The sequence below is a fragment of the Gambusia affinis genome, linkage group LG02 (genome assembly GCF_019740435.1).
Source record: "Gambusia affinis linkage group LG02, SWU_Gaff_1.0, whole genome shotgun sequence".
Taxonomy (NCBI): Eukaryota; Metazoa; Chordata; class Actinopteri; order Cyprinodontiformes; family Poeciliidae; genus Gambusia; species Gambusia affinis.
The window spans coordinates 9240302-9255841 of record NC_057869.1 but is presented as its reverse complement, the minus strand read 5'-3'; the positions used below and the strand labels follow the sequence as shown (position 1 = coordinate 9255841).

Below are 15540 nucleotides of genomic sequence, written 5' to 3'. Positions count from 1 at the left end.
TGTTTTTCACTTCTTCTTTCAGAAAAGATAGTAAATCACTGTGTGCGGCTGAAACTTCTCGAGTTTAGTAACATTGACATAGTTTCTCTTCTTTCTTTTTTTGTTTTGTTTTCCTCAGTACAGAAACTGTGGCCAAATGCAGTTTATAGAACTTCTTTTTTTTAGCTCTTATTTACTCTGAGGAGGCGTGTTCTTGGCTCAGCAGGCGTTTTACTGACAAAAAGAAGACCCGACTGATCTGGTGGGATAATGGTTTGTGTTGTAATTGCATCCTCCAGCAAGCACTACCTTAAGCTAAACACTGCTCTATTAAGTAGTTGCTGATATTTACCACGAAGAAAAAAAAACCCGGAAAAAATGCTTTGTCTTGTAGCATTTTTATTTCCAACCAAACAAAAAAGTAATGCGCATTTGTATCAGACTCCCATGAGTCAGTGTTGTCAGAGCGCCATGGGAAAGTCTTCTGGGGTATGCCGCTATCAAATTTTTGTATCCAGAGGATATGTTAATTCATTTTTTTGTAGGCTAGTTCAACCTCAGTCAGATTGGATACATCTGAGAATTTAATTTAATTTACGTTTAGGTTTGGACTTTGACGGGGCCATTTTAGCATGTGTGTTTGCCTCGATTGTTGCTCTGGCTTTATGTTTACGTTTGTTCACTTACAAGAAGCTCAATTCAAAGGCCTTTTGCCATTGTCTTTCTTCCAGTTTTTATGCCATTTGATGTCTTCCTTGGTCTTCAAGATGCAGTTTGTTCACCAATGTTCTCTATTGGTCCCAGAACAACTGGTTGTCTTCTCAAAGTACAAACATTTTATTTACTCTTCCGCTGACTTCTATATGACAAAATATGAACAACTTTTAGGAGTTTGACCTACGTTATAAAGTTGAAGTTATTTCAAACTCTTGCATTCCCTTTCTGTTTTCTGAGCTTTACTAACTTTTCTCTTTTCTCCATCGCTTTAGATGGTTTCATGGGAAAATCACTCGAGAGCAGGCAGAGCGTCTCCTCTACCCCCCTGAGACGGGTCTTTTCCTGGTGAGGGAAAGCACCAACTACCCTGGCGATTACACCTTGTGCGTCAGCTGCGACGGCAAGGTGGAGCACTACCGCATCATCTACCACAACGGCAAACTGACCATCGACGAGGAGGAGTACTTTGAGAATCTCATGCAGTTGGTTGAGGTGAGAGTTGAACTCAGATGGGGGTTTTTTTTCTTCTTTTTGTTTGGTTGTTTCTGTTTTAGATTTTGTTATTATGCAGGGAGTCTATTGTATTCCTCAGTTATCATTATTATAAAAAAGTGCTTTTTTAAATAAAAGTGTGAAAAATATATGTAGCTCATGTTGTGTAAGAACAGACCTGTTAGATTTCTTAAAAAAAGACCTATTATGCAAAATTCTCATTTTGCATGTTTTTGTATTTGCGTTTGATTTTCTATTGCTTCTGAAAACAGCCCAAGCACTTAAAAAAACACCCAGCTGTTTTTCTGGCAATAAGTAAATGTTTTTGGTATCTGCAAAATGAGCTATTTCAAAAACCTTCTGTTTAAGTCTCATTTGATGGCGCTATACCGTCACCTATCAAACCCAGCTAAGTGTTTTGTTGTTGATTTGCCATCCAGAAACCACTTGTTGCATTCTTGTTACCTGTGCAGGAGGTTTTACTTCTGCTTTTCAAAGATGTACAGTTGTGTAATTGTGGATTTGTTTGCATCCATTTTCTTGTGCGAGTGTAAATGGGTGTGGCTTATTTGTATTTATTTAAGGTGACAATAGGGTCTAAAACAGCTCATAATTGGCACAGCAGAGCAGACTAAAATCTCATCATCCAACAGTGAATTTGAACAGAAAATGTAATGAACATGTCTTGTATAGCTCATGTACCTGTTCTAGAAGGCTTAATAGGTTCCCGGTGAAATACCAAAGAAATGTACTGTTACTAATAATGTGTTTGAGAAAATATTGTTTTGTTCCCAATCCACAGTACAAACTTTGCCACCATATTAAGGTTTTGGTATTGATTCTTGCTGAAACATGATTGCATAACTCAAAACAAGAATTCACACTCACTATCCACCTTTCCCGTAACATCAAGACTCAAGCATACACTCTGAGCACTGTTTGATCGTCTCCCTTCCTGCCCGCTATCTGCAGCCAGGTTCAGAGGAAGGACAGAGAGGACAGAGGAAGACAGGAGGCGTGGTGGCAGGCAGAGAAAGAGAGGTCTTTCATCCTCTCAGATAAACAGGGGGAGAGAGGCTAGATTGGCGGCTATCACACTTCTAATTGGGCCTCATCTTTTTACCTTGTGGGGCAGTGGAAGTGGATGATAGGAATTTGCCAGCTGGCAGTGAGATCATCCCCATTTCTGGTGCATTCTTATAATCAGCCACCCACAATCTCTGTCTATCCTGTTCACACCCTCCACACTCGATTGTGCCCCCACTTCCTTTCTCCACCTCCCCTCTGTCAGTCTTTCCCTCTTCGAGTTCCCTGGTGGATACCTGGCATATTGCTTTTTGTCCTCCTCTCATTGTTATCCTTCTCACTCTTTCCCCTGCTGGCTCATATTCCCCGCTCTCCTTCATTTTCCTTTCTGTCAGTCTCTCCATATCTTTATCCGGTAGACTGTCTGCATTCCCCTGTAAATAGCCTTAGATAGAATTCTTCACATTCTTTGGTGTTTTTCCGTTTAGCTGTCTCTTCCTGCGCTCTGCTGTTATTGGTCACAGCATGTTTCATATGGCTTCTTCCTTCTATTTATCCCTGAACATACTGTTTGCTGACAGCTTATTGTCAGTTATGGCATCCGCAGTAATGTTATGCATGTGATCAAAGCAAAGATGGCTGCATGTGGTAGCCGCAACATAATTGCATGATGGAGAAGTATTGTCTTTTATGCACCCATTGAGTATTTTTACTTCATAATCACAGTCTTCAGTGTTAATTACACATGGGAAGATCTTGATTTAGCTGAAACAATTATGCAAATCACTTTTTTTTGTCAATTGCAACATGTTACACAAGCAGAATCAGACTATTTGGAGCATTTCAGTTGATAAACACTGTACCAAACACATAAATGACTTAGTTCAACAATAGGAAAATCCAAGGTGTAGCATAATCCTCCATGTACTGCTCTTATTTAATATTTGAGGATCCATTTGCAGGCATGAGAACTAGCTAGATCAGAGTGCATTCTTCCTGCACCTTGCTCTCCCTCTGGTGGTTGTAATGGTGACTTACACCTACGGTAATTGGAGTAACAGCCTTTTTTCAGCTCCCTCAGAACCCAACAAGTTTCAATATTTTTTATTTGTCTGGGTGATACTTTGATCTTATCGACTACTCTAATTTTCTGTTTTTGAATATTTAATTTTTGGAAAATCTGTATTTTTCATCAGTTGATTTTTTTTGGGCTTCCAGAGTTATGTTAACCTGCCCAAGAAGTACCTTCATGTTTGACATGCGTGTTTTACAGCATCTGTTTGTTTCAACTTTGAATTTAGGTCAATTCAGAGAAGGAATTATTGAAATAAAAAGTTTTTAATGATATTTTCTGTCATTGCTAATTATTTAAGGGGGAAAAAAGTGAGAGGACAAAGTAGACTAAAATTGAATTTGATATTAAAACATCAGAGATTTTATTATTAAGCCATTTCAGCCAGCCATAACAAAATATGAACCTCAGTACAACCTGATTTCATGACCCATTGACACGGTTTTGTTGTGTGGAAAATCTCATAATCACTGACCTCTCACACTAAATTTCCCCTCTGCTGCATCGCATCCATCTAGCTGGAGTGCTGACAGAATGCTGTGTATTATTGTAGCCTTGTCTTGTCACTGCTATGCTGCTTAAGCAACCTGTGTCAAACCTATTTATGGTTCAATTTCAGATATGACATCTGGATGTGAAATATACAGTGCTCAGAAGAAGTTGTGCTGTTATTAGTTGCAATAGTTTTCCTATCACAATTTTCGTGTGCGGTTGTTTGCAGATAAAACGCTTTCCTGAATTATATGAGCAAAGTGATGATTCCTTACGCACCATCAAATGTCTTAAGTCTTACTGCCTGCAGTTTGAAGCCTTCATAAAATATAAAACAGGATAGTTTTACATTGTAAATCTAAAAATGACGTCTTAATTGTGCTAAATTGTGTGCGCAGCACTACACCAAAGATGCTGACGGGCTTTGTACCAGACTGATTAAACCCAAGTTGATGGAAGGGACGGTGGCGGCGCAGGACGAGTTCTCCAGGAGTAAGTTTCCCCTACTTTTACTACACCACTCCACTGGGCTTCTGGCACCGAGGCTCACAGGGACATTTGTTTACTTGCCGTCGTATTAACCTTGTAAGCACAAAGTCACATGCAAGCGCATGGAATAAAATACCAACCTCTAAGGTTGTGCCGTCATCTACAGCCTCATAGCTTGAATCACGAGGGTGATTAATCTGTTTTGTGTCTGAATACTCATGGGCTTCACCAGTAGACAAAGTTAATCTGTACCAGTCGGCTCCTCCTCCATGTGTCTTTGCTGAACTTCATGCAGCTCTCTAAATATGGCTGATTATCGCAGCACTTATTCTAAAAGTCGACACAAAAAGAGCTCTCATCAAAGTGAAATGTATTTTATTACATCTCGTGATTAGTTTGATTGTAGGTCTCTGATTATTCCGGGAGAAAAGATGATATCGTTAATGTTGCATTACAGTTATTAAGCCCCTTCTGGCCCCTCTTGGCAGGTGGCTGGGCCTTGAACAGGAAAGAACTAAAGCTGCTTCAGATAATTGGAAAGGGGGAGTTTGGAGGTGAGCAACTGTTTTTTTTTTTTTCTTTTAATATAATTATAATTAAATTTTAAACAAAATCAAAATCATTCTGCAGATGATTGACTTTTTATTATTATTATCCCTGTAATTCCTTAGACCTTGGTTGCTTTTTTACTAATCTAAAACAAAAAAATCAGAAAATCATATTGTATGATTTTTAAGTTATTAATTTGCATATTTAACTCATTAATCTATAACTTGCATCCCTACTTTTAAAGTTTCAAGGAATTCTGGTTTGTTGGAAGCAAAAGTTCAAGAAATGAGAGGTGGATCAGGACAACCGCAATCCTGTATCAGAGCCATGATCGCAATAAACGGGGATAACTTTCCTTCATATTGAAATGAAAACATGTCTTTCATGATTAGATGTGATGGTGGGAGACTACAGAGGGACCAAGGTGGCTGTCAAGTGTATCAAAAATGATGCCACAGCACAAGCTTTCATCGCCGAAGCCTCTGTCATGACGTAAGATCAGACTTTTTATTTTCTTCTGTAATTTGAAGCAATTCTTTATATTTCTGTTTCTTAATGAGGTTTTACTTTAACATGAGCAGCTAAATGGATTTATGCATTTTCTTGCGCACCCACAGCATCATTTTCTCCATCTGTTTGTTCACAAAGGCAACTGAGGCACAACAACCTGGTGCAGCTGCTCGGTGTTATTGTGGAGGAGAGGAGCAGCCTCTACATCGTCACAGAATACATGGCCAAGGTCGGTTAGATCAGTGTGGGCGTGTTATGTAATAAAATCAAAAATATACCCAGTTGTAGAATTAGTTTGGCTTTTCTTAAGTTATTAAATATCAGTCATTTGCAGGTAAAGATTATGATTGATATCGTCATGATTATTCCAGAGACTAAATGCACTGAATGCTGCATATGTTTATTTTTATGAATTATCGTTTGATGTTTTCATAATCCAGCAGTTTACTAACATTAATATCCCACAGGGCAGCCTAGTGGACTACCTGCGCTCCAGGGGACGGACTGTTCTTGGTGGGGACTGCTTGCTAAAGTTCTCACTGTGAGTTTTCATCTTGGTTAGATTTAATTCTGGAAATATTTGTTTAGCTGTCAGGAGTTCTGCAGAATTTTATGGGAACTGCGTCAGCCGTTTGGCTGGAAGCACTCCAGAAGCGTTTGTTTACAGACAGACAGATTATTCAGATGGTTTTCTCTGAGAAATGGCTGCTGCCCTGGCAAATATAGGCTTTGACTTAATCCTTTTTTAATTAAACAGTTGTTAAGACAGTGCTGTCTTCTAACACCTGTGAAAAAAGAAATGAAATGAGCAAAAATTTTCCAATCTGAAGGTATTTGTGTATTAATCCACCGTGAGGTGTTCAGTGGCTTATTTTCAGTGAGACACATGGAACACTTGGCTTCTCTTATTAGAAATAGATTTTATTTGCATGAAATCAAACAAGAAAAGGAAGAAAATATCTACCAGACAAATATGTTGGATCTGAAAACAATAGTCTGTCTATACATTTGACTTTTCCTCTTATCAAGAGCAGATCACACATTTGCTCTAATCTTTCATGTAATAAAGTTACAGTTATGATATTGTTGTCCTTTTCTTTCTACCCACAGTGATGTGTGCGAAGCCATGGAGTACCTGGAGGCCAACAACTTTGTCCACAGAGACCTTGCAGCTCGGAACGTGCTCGTGTCTGATGACAACATTGCCAAGGTCAGCGACTTTGGTCTCACCAAGGAGGCCTCCTCCATACAGGACACTGCCAAGCTGCCCGTCAAGTGGACCGCCCCAGAAGCACTAAGAGAGAAGGTGAGCAGCTGATCTGCACTGGCAGGCTGTGGCTTTCTTTAATTTAAACTTATCAAAACATTTCACTGGGTTTATTAGTGCAGTTACGAAATATTCTCAAAGCATTTTCAGAACGGTAATACGAGGCAGATTGCACCATGGTAACCATAGAAACTAGACAATTTTATATTCCTGACTTGTTTTAGGTATTTTGTCTCCAGGTGATTCAGGTCATCTACATTGCTTAAAATAATGCAAATGGCTCTAAACTCAAGTGTTCCACTGATGTAACTGGATCAGTTCAGTTAAATTCAATTTATTTCCATTATTTCAGTTCACAACAAATGTATGTAGAAAGGTAAAATTATATAATTAAAGAAATCCCAATTCTTCGCAATCATTTTTGGCAAATTCAGGAACATACATTCAAATTAGATCCTAGTTCTAATACAGTGCATTTAAGTTTCAGTTTCTAATACCAATTGGTAAAACTTTGTCTAATCATGGCCTTATAGTGACCCCTCCAGAACGACTACTTGCTTAAACGGCACTATCTATTTTCCAATAAATAATTTCTAAGATAAGTTATTAATGACATTAAAATTTTACCAAAAATTATGGCAACAGAATGCAAAAACATGTCACCTCTTTATATAATACAGCATATAAGATAATTTTTCCTGAGATTCTTTCAGAAGGAAGCTTGATTAGATTCCTGGGTGTTAAAGGCAGCTCTTGGTTATTGAAACTTTCTGACTTACTACATTGATAATAATCTGTTATTACGTTTGTTTTGAGCTGTTATTTTATTCAAGTGCTATAACATATCTTTGCAACCCATACATATAATGATATTATAGATTATTTGCAGAGTTTCTGTAATATTCTCAAATGTTTATCTCTAGTCTTGCAGGCACCATGTGGAAATAATTTATTTTGCTTTGAAAAGTGGGCATATAATCACCTTAGATGCTCAAATCTCAACTTTACAAACAAACTTCCCAAATATGAGCTTGCACTAAACTTAGGATCCTCATATCCAGATCTTGTGCATTCTGCTTTAATGAACGCACCTCCTCAGGCAGCAACTGTATCACCCTTCAAATCGCTGCTAATTATGTCAGCAGTGTTTATGTGTCACTTTCTGAATGGCTTCATGTAAAAACATGTTAATGGGTTCGCTTGTCTTTACCCAACAGAGGTTTTCCACCAAGTCGGACGTCTGGAGTTATGGAATCCTTCTTTGGGAGATTTACTCCTTCGGCCGCGTGCCTTACCCTAGAATTGTAAGTATCCTGGCTGGTCATCTCTGGTTGTCAAATTTGAGATAAACCAGCAGATGGCAGGCTTTAGCGCTGGGACCAGTGTTGAGTCTGGTTTTATTTTTGTGCAATAGGAGAATCATTTTAGCTGGAAAAACAAATAGCAGGTTCTTACACAGGGCTCACATTGTGTTCCATTTTTAGAAAAATGTTAAATGTTTGAGTTTACATTTTCTAAAAGATAATAAACCTCAATTTCGCAACCTTTTAAAATTATAAAGGTCAACTCTCATAAATATTATATCAAGATTGGAAGAATTAAGGAAATGAAGTTTGCTAAAATGCTGCATGAAATCAGTCAATATTTGAGAAATTGTATTTACATTTATTTTAATTTCTTTAAAAAAAATCCCCTCAAAACAGCCATTTATCACAATGAATCAGAAGCCAACTTCCTTTTCATCTTGTGGAACATATAAGTATAGGTGCATCTCTGTGAATTTGAATATCATCAGACTTAATTTATTTCAGTAATTCAGTTAAAACATTTAAACTCAATTTGTTTCTTTATTTTCTTTTTGATTATACCTCAAAGAGGATGAAAACCAAAATCATAATATTACATCAAACTGATAAAAATTAATATTTAATGCAGAAATGTCAGTGTTGGTTCCAGTCTGTGTTTTATGCTCCTTTTTCAAAAATTGCTGCAGCAACGCAGAAGGCATAATGGGATTATGTGCGTTAAAGTGGCTCAGGGTGCATTAATAGTGGCCTTCAGCCTGTGTACATTAGCTTTTGTGTCCCTTAATTTCCTTTTGACAACTTTCTTTGGATTCTCTGTAGAGTTTTCATCAGACAAGTACATAGGTGACTCAAGTGATAAAGCCAAGTCATTCTTACTTTAAGCAGTTTGTAGACGTCTGTCTGGAATCTGAAATCCCTGTCTCCATAAAGCTTGTCAGCAGGAGGAAGCATGACGTGCTCTATTATTTCCTGTTAGCAAGCTGCTTCTGCTTTGCACTTACAAAAACGCAATGCACTAAAACCAGCAGATGGCCTGGTTCTCAAATCATCACTAACACACACCAATCTGTCTGTGTGTGTTGACTCTTTAAACAACCACAATGACTTGTGAATCTCCTCCAACTCCTAAATGAATTTTATTTTGCAATTTTCTAAAGATTGCCGTTATCTCTGTCTAAAATACTTTTTTCTTCCACTGAACCTTCTATTTGTATGCATGGATTTACACACAGGTACATCAGTTTTATGTTACATTTTAATGTTCAGAGAAACTGGATTTTAGGTTCAAGTTGTTAATGAACAGAAATAAACAATCAATGCAATGAATCTATGTGGGTTTTCTGATGATACTTTTGATTTAATAACATGTACATGTAATAAAACTTGTTTACACTTTCAATCTTAAAAGGAATCTATTATGAAAAATTCACATTTTGCACATTTTTGTAATTTCATTTGGTTCCTTACTGCTTCTAAAAACAGTAACAGTTTGAAAAAAAAAATCCAGCTTTTTTTGGCAGTATGTTAATGTTTTTTGGTGTCCGGAAAGCAAGCCTATTTATGAGTCACTCTGCGCCCTTGCCAAGCAACCCCAGCAAAGCTCCAGCACATTTGTTGTCCTGGTTTTACTGCTATATGTGCTGTACAATGGCTGCTGGACAAGACAAGTGTTTTGTTATCTTACCATTCAGAAACCACTTGCTGCCTCTATGTTGGTTGTGCAGGAGACTCTACTTCTGCTTTTCAAAGCATGCGATTTAAAACTGTAATCTTGGCTACAAATGGAAGAATAGTTGATTGAGGCTCTAAAGTTGCTCTGTGTGTTTGTGCGTGTGTGTTTCTCAGCCACTAAAAGACGTGGTGCCCCGGGTGGAGAAGGGGTACAAGATGGACGCCCCGGACGGCTGCACACCTGTGGTCTATGACCTGATGAAGCAGTGCTGGACCCTGGACCCCGCCATGCGGCCCTCCTTCCGCATGCTGAGGGAGAAACTGCAGCATATCAGAGCCAAGGAGCTGTACCTGTAAAAAGCAGCTGTGGAGACAGAGATTGAGGGGGGATGAGGAGCAGCCCTGAACAAGACGGATCATGGGAGGAGGAGAAGAAGAGGGACCACAGCACCTTCCTCCTGCTTGCCAAACCAAGGGACTGCTAAACCGTGTTCCCTCCCCCGACCTCAGGCTCCACCCTGCTTCCTCACTAGGACTGTTTTCCTGTTTGTGTTGTATAGCTTTGCCGAACAGCTTCCTCACACCTCTTCTTCGTCCTCCTTCACCTGCCGCTGTTCGCTTGCGCTCTGTAATCTGGTCCAAGCTGCTCTTCCTCATCCACTTGCATCATGCCTTTTTTTTTCATCTTTTTTTTCACCTCCTCTTCCTCCTGAAACGTGGCATTAACTGGAGGAGGGGCTGGCCTTTTCCTCTACGTTTGTCAGGTGCTCTCTTCTTCTCCTCCAACCTTTTTTATTTTATTTTATTTTTTAAATCATTCCCGTATCCATGTATCACCACGTGGCTCTGCATGCCAGCTCTTTCATTCCATCCTTCTAACCCCCGACCCTCTGCTGTGTTGTCAGGTGGAGGGGGGGCTTCGCTCTGTGCCAAAGTGCCTCCAGTCTACAGAGCTCCACAACCCTCCACTGCTTAATTGGACTGTTGAGGTGTCATTTTCTTATTTTTTTTTTAATTTCTTTCTCTTCAGGGAGGTCAGTAAATGTTTTTTTTGTTTTTTTTATTACAGTCTCCCGACAACTTTGCCATTTCTATCTTTTGTTTTGTTCAGTTTTTTTCTCCCCTAAGAAGAGCACATGAACAGGAAGAGGTGGTGTTCAGCGCGGGGCGGCGTCATCTTAATCCTGCTGCCAAGGCAGCCCCGAGTGGCGGCGTGGGGTGATTACAGGAAAAGACTGGGGCAGGAGAGGCACTTCACACACATGGTCGATTCATCATACGTGGGCTTGTTTTTATATCAAAAATATATTTAAAGGTTTAAAAGAAAAGAACAAGGAGAAAACTGACCGGGACGGGAAAGAGAAGGAGGACTCTGAGAAGCCAGGAAGTGATTTGGTGCTCTGGATGCTTGGTGTCCCTGAACTCTGGGGTCGGGGTGGTGCATGCTGTGTGTGAGAGGCCTTGGCTTCAGCTGTCAGTGCTTTCAATGTTCATTGTTTTATTATGCTATCATGACTATGAATAAATCATTCCATCTGAACAGTGTGGAAATGCATCATTATCGTGGTGTCCGCGCGTCTGCAAAAACGTCTTTCAACGTCTTAAATTTGTTTTAAAAAATGTACATTGACACCCTATAGTGTAACTAGCCCCCCTGTGAAAGCATTGCCCTGATAAATGTAGAAAATTACAGCAAACTGTGCGGAGCCAAGAGAGGCGGTAGGGTGGTGTTTGAGTGAGATGATTGACATTTGAGACCAAGATGATGATTTTCCACTGTCTCAGTTCTAGTTCCAACCTATAACGATGTTGCAAGCATTCTGTGCAAAAAAGTATGGAATTACTTTGATATAAGACACAGGGCTATCTTTTGTACATTTCCATCATGATACAGGTATTAAATTGAGTTCATAATGAGCTTAAAAGCTATAAATTTATAAATGATCTCTAAGATAACCACCTGATGCAAGTTCATCAAGTGTGACCTGCATTTGTTTTCAGCCTCCAAGAGAAGACACTTTGTAGAATCACATTTTGTTATTACAGCTGTAAATCTTTTGAAGTACGTCTCTGCAAGCTTTGCACTAGAGAGTCTGCAGAACAGCTCAAGCTCTGTCAGATTAGTTGGTGTCTGTGAACAATTTTCAAGCTTTGGCACAGATACTGAATTGAATTTTGGTCTGGACTATAAGTCATGCTTACACATTAAGCTTTGATGTTAACTCTTATTTTAGCTCTGGCTCTGTTTATGCTTGAAGGTTTCCATAGCTCCAGTTTCACATTCTTTACAGGCTCTATCAACTTTTTGTCCAGGTATTTTCCAGTGTTTAGCTCAATCTTCTAATAAACGCTGACCAGCTGAATAGAAAAACATTCCCTCACCATGATGGTGGCACAACTATCCCCATGGTGGCGTTATGCTCAAGATGAGCTCTGTAAGATTATTTGTCACATATCATTTTTCATTTAAATCAGAACATTAATTTTGTTTTTTAATCTAAACTAAAGGGAATGAACTACTTGTTTATGTTACCTGTGTCCCAAAAAGAGGAAATGTTGCAGTATTTTCTATCAACTGTATATACTTGATAGGATGCTTTTTTTTTATTTTAGCTTTAGATAAAAAAAAAAAACAAAAAAAAAAACATGGAGTTACATGCTGTTGTTGAGGAACAGCATTTAAATTGAGTTATATGTGTAATGTTCTTTAAACTGTTAAGAGAGTTAAAAATAAGTTATTGAAATTATTTATTTTTCAGGATTCAATTGGGTTTTAAATTTTAATTGCCTTAGTCTTAAAAAGACTCAAATTTAATTTAGTGAAATGTGCTGAAATTGTATTGTGAAACAGCAAAGTGAAAGTTCACTCAACAAATTAGTGCACATATATTAAAGTAATACACATGTGTCTCAAACACAATGTGGATAAAATGTGTAAAAGTAGAGTAACATAAAGTGGATAATGTAGCAGTTTGGTGATCTTTGTTCAGGACCATCTCAGTTTCCCTCACTATCCTGTATGATAACTCTAGATCTGCAGAAGTGTGAAAATCTTTCAGTTTGCTTGAAAAAGTTTCTCAATCAGGTGAGGTCTTCAGAGATCTGGACTTCTAGTCTCAGCTTGGATCAAAAGTAACCGTGGAGTTTTACCCCAGCATCTATTAACAACGTGAATGTAGTTTGCAGGAGTGCAGTAAATGGGCGAGGAGTGTTGTCAACACAGCCTTAAATGTGTGAAGAAGTGTCATTTGACTAAGTTGTCGTGGTTCACACAATGCTGCCTTCACTTCTCTCTGGAGATCATCATCTTAGGAAGGAGTCTACAGTCCATTAGTTTCTCTGCACTTTTTGCTTCCACTTTAAAGCTCTTCCGATCTCCGTTCCTCCTCCTTTGCTACGATAATGTTGTGTGGGTCCTAATTTTGCATAAATCCAATGAATTTTAACAGCAGTGACAGGGCGGCAACAATAGGCCCGTTACATAACAAATGCGCTTTATGCTCTTGGCTAAGGCTGCACTGCTGTCAGGACCTATCACGGTAGCTCTGATTTGTTATGCTGCCACAGCTGCATGAGATGGGCTTGTTGCAGAGGTCCACCAACACATCCACCTCAAGAGCTCAGAGACATTCACCTTCTGAGCTTGGTGAATGCCTAATGAGTTGCATGTTTGCATGCAGCTTATTAGGTGGCCTTGGGGCCATTTTTAGCCTACCAAAGGTCAACAACAAAATAGTCCCAAAGAGCAACTCTATTGGGCTTAATTTTACTCATTTCTTTTAAGGAATTATTAGTTATAATCTGTGAATCCCACCTGACACATCAGTCTGACATGAGTTGAGTTTTCTCCCACATCTAGATGCTTAAGTCTTTCCTTCACGCTTAACTAATCGTGACAGGCACTCAGCTTTTGGTTCTTAGGAGGCGCATGCAGGAGGATTGAAGTGTTAATCAGCTTTTTGATAAGTTATTATGCGGATCTGTGTGACCGTCGGCTGTCAGACTGAGCCCAATAGAAACTAATTAGCTCCTGAATTAATCTGATTACAACAACACCAGTCCGAGGAAGACGCCAGACGAGGCCTGTGCGTGCCAGTGTTACGTTCGCACCCGCCCGCCAGCCTCTCGCACACTCTCGCACATCAAACTGCAGCTGACAAATCTACATGTGTGACAGAATGAGGGTGAGCTGGACAGGTGGGCTCAGGCTGCAGGTCTACATTAGCTTCTCTGTCACATGAAGCAGGATTCCTTGAAGCTGCCAGCATGTTTTGTGTGGATTTCTAGTCATTACGAGTAGTTTAATACCAAGTTTTGGGGTTTTTTTTTTTTCATTGTGGTCACTACACCCCCCTCTCTATGCATTAAGCTTATCTCTAAACTTGGCCTTTTTTTTGTCTTTAAAAATATGTTTCTCCGGAACTGGATGTACCTTTAAAAGTGTTCTCAGGGCTTGAACTCTTCCATTTTATTTTGCATTGCAGCCACAAATCTTTGTGGATTTAATGACAGATCAACACAAAGTAGTGCATATAGTTTATTTCACAGAAATTTGGAAGTTAACCAGAGATGATGGATAGAGTTGTACATCATACTTTAAAGTAGAGCAAGGGTTGAGAGCAAACAAGACAACAACCCCAAATGCAGAGGCAAGTCCAGCCCAACATCATCTGAAAACTTGTAGAGTTACTTGAAATAGCTTTTTAGAGATGCATTTCACCTGGTTTTACTTTGCTTCTTTTGTAAAAAAAAATAAATAAATTATTGTGCTATTTTGTGTTGACCTACAGTATAATGTAAAAATCCCAATAAAATATTTAGAAGCTAGCACGATGTGGGAAAGACTTTTGTACTTCACACAAACTGTCTCCATGTCATTAAATCGTCAAAATAAAAGAAGACAATTCCCAAAATGTTGACCTCTCCCAGCAGAGACACTTGTCTGTGATGCTGCAGATTGCAGAGGAGGAAGTCTGGAATTACCCTCTCCAAGGGTTGTATTTAAACAGCTGTAGCACTGTCACTGAGAGTGGGAGTTTTTAATTTTCAGCCTGTTTCCGTGTCGCGAAGCAAGCGTTCAGATGACAGAAATAATATTGACATTATCAGGCCAACAGGCTGTCTCTAACGTCCTCCGGTTCTTTTTTAGAAATTGATGCATGGCTTCACATGCCTTTCTCTGTCCGGGCTCGCCACTTTGCTGATCAGTCTAAAAATAACACACTTCCTGCTGCGGATTGTGGACAGGAAAGCATTTGGTTTCTTCAAAAGACGAAGATCCCTTTTTGAGCGGTGGGGTTGTTTCTAGGAGCCTGGTGGCATGTAGAGTATGTCACTTATTCCACTGTGTGTTCCTGCAACATCATGAAGCCATATTTCTTTGGAGTATCAGGCTTCCAGTTATTACTATCTATTCATCAATCATCCTATACAGCATGAAGAGGGTCGGGTGGGGTAGGAGGTGATTGTCGCTTATCTTCACTGATTACCATGTCGCAGCTAACTGTGCCTGTCAAAATATCCACACTCCTTGAACATTTGTACGTGAGCTTCTGAAGGCACTTGATTGCAGTTAAACGGGGGCTGATTACAAAAGCACATCACAATCTTATGTCTTCCCATAAAATCTAGATTAAACACGTTGTTTATTGGTGACAAATTGTTGAAAAGTTAACAGGGTGTCAATATTTTTATGAGTTGTCTACATTGTAAACCTCTGCTCAGTTTGCTCTTCCTATACGATGATTCATGCACAGTAATCCAGGTTGACAGCATGATGTCCGACCTGTGAGAGGGTCATCTGGCCACTGTCCATCAGCTGGAGGACAGCTCAATGTGGCACCATGGAAATGAACAGTGTTGTATAAGCTCAAAAGTAAAAGACTACCTGCTTTTTCAAGGTAAGTCAAAGGCTTACAATGCATCTTAGGATCATTATCTCCAGATATTTTTAGTGTTTTTATTTTAAT

At 39.2% G+C, this 15540-nt stretch overlaps 1 protein-coding gene across 2 annotated transcripts in view; it reads left to right on the top strand.

Moving 5' to 3' along the window:
* Positions 1 to 11111, top strand: part of LOC122842115 (tyrosine-protein kinase CSK) — a 42575-nt gene extending 31464 nt beyond the window's left edge. For both annotated transcript variants that reach the window (XM_044135697.1, XM_044135706.1), the window contains exons 5-13: positions 969 to 1188; positions 4177 to 4270; positions 4756 to 4821; positions 5209 to 5308; positions 5465 to 5555; positions 5794 to 5867; positions 6437 to 6632; positions 7811 to 7897; positions 9746 to 11111. In XM_044135697.1, coding sequence (XP_043991632.1) covers positions 969 to 1188; positions 4177 to 4270; positions 4756 to 4821; positions 5209 to 5308; positions 5465 to 5555; positions 5794 to 5867; positions 6437 to 6632; positions 7811 to 7897; positions 9746 to 9928 — 1111 coding nt within the window. In that variant the 3' untranslated portion in view covers positions 9929 to 11111. The remainder of the gene's footprint in view (positions 1 to 968; positions 1189 to 4176; positions 4271 to 4755; positions 4822 to 5208; positions 5309 to 5464; positions 5556 to 5793; positions 5868 to 6436; positions 6633 to 7810; positions 7898 to 9745) is intronic.
* The last annotated feature ends 4429 nt before the right edge of the window (positions 11112 to 15540 follow it).